This window comes from Cetorhinus maximus, chromosome 18 (genome assembly GCF_964194155.1).
Source record: "Cetorhinus maximus chromosome 18, sCetMax3.hap1.1, whole genome shotgun sequence".
Lineage (NCBI taxonomy): Eukaryota > Metazoa > Chordata > Chondrichthyes > Lamniformes > Cetorhinidae > Cetorhinus > Cetorhinus maximus.
This window is the reverse complement of record NC_135896.1, coordinates 60675612-60679059: the sequence shown is the minus strand read 5'-3', so window position 1 is coordinate 60679059 and position 3448 is coordinate 60675612. Positions and strand designations below refer to the sequence as shown.

Sequence of the window (3448 nt, the reverse complement as noted above, 5' to 3'; positions counted from 1 at the left end):
ACAATGGAGATTGGGATGTTTGTATCATTAAGTTTAGATTGCGTTATTTACTGAGTATCAGCAGATTTGGACTAAAGTTAGCTAATGAAAAGACAAATAAAATGTCAAACCAACTAAGTGTTCAAGGATTGTTGGTGAGCAGGGTCAAGTTAGATACATTGAGTTCAGGACTAGTGCAATGAAAAATAGCAGGGCAATGGAAAAAAATTAAGAGCACTGGAGAAGTGATGTTCAAGATAGATGGTAAATAGGGTGTTAAGACACTGATCATTTTTGGTATCTGACACTGGGATCATCAAAAACAATTCCTAATAAAACATATAATCTACATGGCCTACTAACATTGCTCCTAGAATTGTATAACTGCTGCAAAATCCCCTCCTGTTTTGTTGAGCCAATCCATATAGTAAAGAGTCCAATAAACAGCCTATTGAAATCAATCCTCAGCTCGCATGTCAAATGTCAAATGACAAAGTCTGATCTGTTTAGAGAGCTTTATCTAAGATGCTTAGGCCTATGTACAGTTGTGGCGGCCATCTAATATGAGCTGTGATAAAGTCAAGAGTGCCCAAATACTAAAACATTTAGTGTAATGCGAAATAACAAAATTAAGATCAATTCTGTTGAATCAAGTCCTAATGGAACCTAGACCAAATTTTTATTCAATAGTTATTCGAAACCTATTTCCTTCTGCTGCTCCTTATCACTAATTGAAGGTGTTGGAATCACTGTGTGATAAGCACATCACTCTAGGTAACATTAAAAAATCATAAAATGTTAATTGATTTGGTGATGTTTATGTCTAATTATTCAAATGTAATATAAATGCTTTCAGGAGATGGGGACTTAAACAGTGCTGACTAACTTACTGAGCAGCTAGGTAATTAGCTATAGTTTGTGAGGGACCATAGATATCTCTCTATTATGGACAAGAGGTTATACAGTTTGATGGGGCATCACTCCACATCAAGCATGGGTCAAGTTAAGAAGGCCTTCAAGAACTACCACAGCTGATATGGGGATTGAACCCATGACGTTGGTGTCACTCTGCACCACACTGTACCGTTACCTCAGTTGGTTAGATGGCTAAAAGACCTCCACTGAGTATCTAGTGCACTTTAAAAATTGTCTCCGGTCTATTACATTTACTAAGTGAATCAATGTCATTAAATGCTCTGAAGAAACAGTTTTATCAAATAGAGCAGGAAGTTAGGCAGCTGTAAGAGCAAGTTACTGCAAAATTTCTTTAGTGAGCAAGAATTGATTTTGAGTCTTTTGCTGCGCATTTTGAGAAAGATGAAAGAATTACATGGAACATATAGTACAGAAATAGGCCATTCAGCCCACTTTCTCACATAACTCTATCTATATAACCCTCTATTCCCCTCTCCTTAAATCCATCCCTACTATTCACCTCAGCCACCCACTGTGGTAGTGAGTTACACATTCTCTGTGTAAAGAAGTTTCTTCTGAATTCCCTGTTTGATTTCTTAGTGATTAGAAACACACCTCGAAGTGACATTAACAGCCTGGCCTGATGGGCAGCTGCAGGAGGAGGACCTGCCTATTCTCTGACGGATGGCACTTGTTGATGTGTCTGGTGAGTCCCGGGGAGCTGAAGAAGGTCGATGGGCAGTGTTTGCAGGAGAAGAGCTGACCTTCCAGGTCGCCGGCGTCGTCATGCTCCTTGGGCCTGGGAGCAGAGCACTTCTGCCCGCAGCTGGGGCTGAGCAGTGCCGCTTCCCCGCGGCTCACCGCATGCCACAGCAGATGCTTGTTGCGGATCTCGGCAGATGGCAGGTACACATCGCACAGCTGGCAGGGGAAGGTGATCCGGCTCAGCTCCAGGCGGTTGGGAAAGGTGGACCTTGCGGCTTCGTGGGCGGCCAGGTGTTTTTTCAGGTAAGCCTGTCTCCGGAATCTCTTGCTGCAATAAGGACACTCGAAGCGTTCGACCTTCCAACCAGGTCCAGGAGGCAGGAGAGCGCCCGCACAAGGCGAGTCCGTGTCCTTGGAGCTGTCCATGGTCTGAGCGCCGCCCATTGACTTGCTGCTGCTCTGATCCCCAGAGCCCAGCCTCTTGGAGTTCTCTTTGCTTTCAGGATCTACAGGGCCCGGCTCTCTAGGGCAATTCTGCCTCTCCTTTCGGGGGTTGGGACCGCTGTTGTTCCCCCCTGGACGAGGTTTATGCCACCTGCGATGTGAAGCCAGGTTAGCTGGACAGCTGAAGACTTTATCGCACTCGGGGCAGCGGTATTCGATCCGGACTATTCTGGAACATTTGTGTTGGGCTAGAGAGAAAGAGTCTGAATATCTCTCCTTACACAACTGGCAGATAAATTCAGCCAGGAGCTTGTGTGCTGATGCTGACGGCTTGCAGTCCCGGGCGTCCACCTTAATTCTTAGACCCAGAACAGGCGAAGTGCTCACCTCGTCCTCGAAATTCAGTTTTCTGATTACTTTAGGTTTCTTCGGGCTGGCTTTGTGTTTGCGGTGCCTGGGATCCGGGTGTAGGTGAGTAATGCCGCCCCGCTTAACATCTACCGGGGGTAAGGAGGGCTGCACCAGAAACCTTTCTACTGGCTTCAAGGAGGCAGCCGCAGAGAAAGAGTCAACAGAAGCTGACGAACTTAAACATCTGTCCAAAAAAGCGTTTTCCAGTTTGATGTCAGTCGGTTTGATGGGGGTGTAGGAGACATTAGCCCAGCCTGAGATGCCACACTTTGAAAATGTCTTTTTAGAATAGAATTCCTCTGAAGCCCCATCCTCTGATAGCACGCCCGCTCTATGGGCTGAGTTCAAGACATTATCCTGTGTAAGTCCAGCGTTTAGCGGGTCTGGGCTGTTCCTGTGTGAAACACTGTCTGGACATGCGACTGCCCGCACATCCGCACCCAGGGGATGGACTTCAAGCAGCTGGTGCTCCTCGACCTCAGTCCGAATCCTATATGAAACTGGAGACGATTTATTGTTCCTTTTTACTAAAAATCCTCTCGGCATCTTTAAACCAGTGTTCGATAGTTCCCCAACGGTGAATTAACGTCTATTTTGCGGGGAGAGGGCGGGCTACCCACAGATTTCAGTAGACGAATCGGGTAGTTTGCTAGGTGTCTGGATTGAATGTATGTTCAAAGCAGTCAGGGAACTGCAGTACCTACTCTCGACATGACAGCCTTGCTTTTATTGACGGAGAAGCTATTTGTTAAGAGTAGTGATAGTCCAATCAGTGAGCAGGGACGCTAAGGATGGAGCGGGAGGTGGAGAGAAGGGACAAGAGAAGGGACGGCGGCATGGTCTATTCTGACAATAGGTAATCATCAGCGGTGTGGTATATAAAGAAAGCACCAACGAAAATGAAAATCTCCCTCTCTGCACACACATACACAAATAATACACATACTCGTCCTCAAATGTGTAACTTTTTATTATGACATAATTTTCTGTCCAG

The 3448-nt window shown here is 45.7% G+C and overlaps 1 protein-coding gene across 1 annotated transcript; it reads right to left on the bottom strand.

Annotated features, from left to right (window-relative positions):
* Nucleotides 1-1521: 1521 nt before the first annotated feature.
* Nucleotides 1522-3000, bottom strand: insm2 (insulinoma-associated 2). The gene is made up of 2 exons (XM_078563380.1): nt 2138-3000; nt 1522-2017 (listed from the first exon to the last, which is right to left on the bottom strand). Exons 1-2 carry the CDS (start codon nt 2998-3000, stop codon nt 1522-1524), a joined length of 1359 nt encoding a protein of 452 aa, XP_078419506.1.
* Nucleotides 3001-3448: the final 448 nt, after the last annotated feature.

What these genes read in the sequence shown, in the direction of transcription:
- insm2 (XM_078563380.1), bottom strand. Translation starts at nt 3,000, where the DNA reads ATGCCGAGAGGATTTTTAGTAAAAAGGAACAATAAATCGTCTCCAGTT. An exon ending in CCCAACCCCCGAAAGGAGAG is followed by an intron (nt 2,018 to 2,137) that starts GCAGAATTGCCC and finishes GACCATGGACAG; the next exon opens with CTCCAAGGACACGGACTCGC.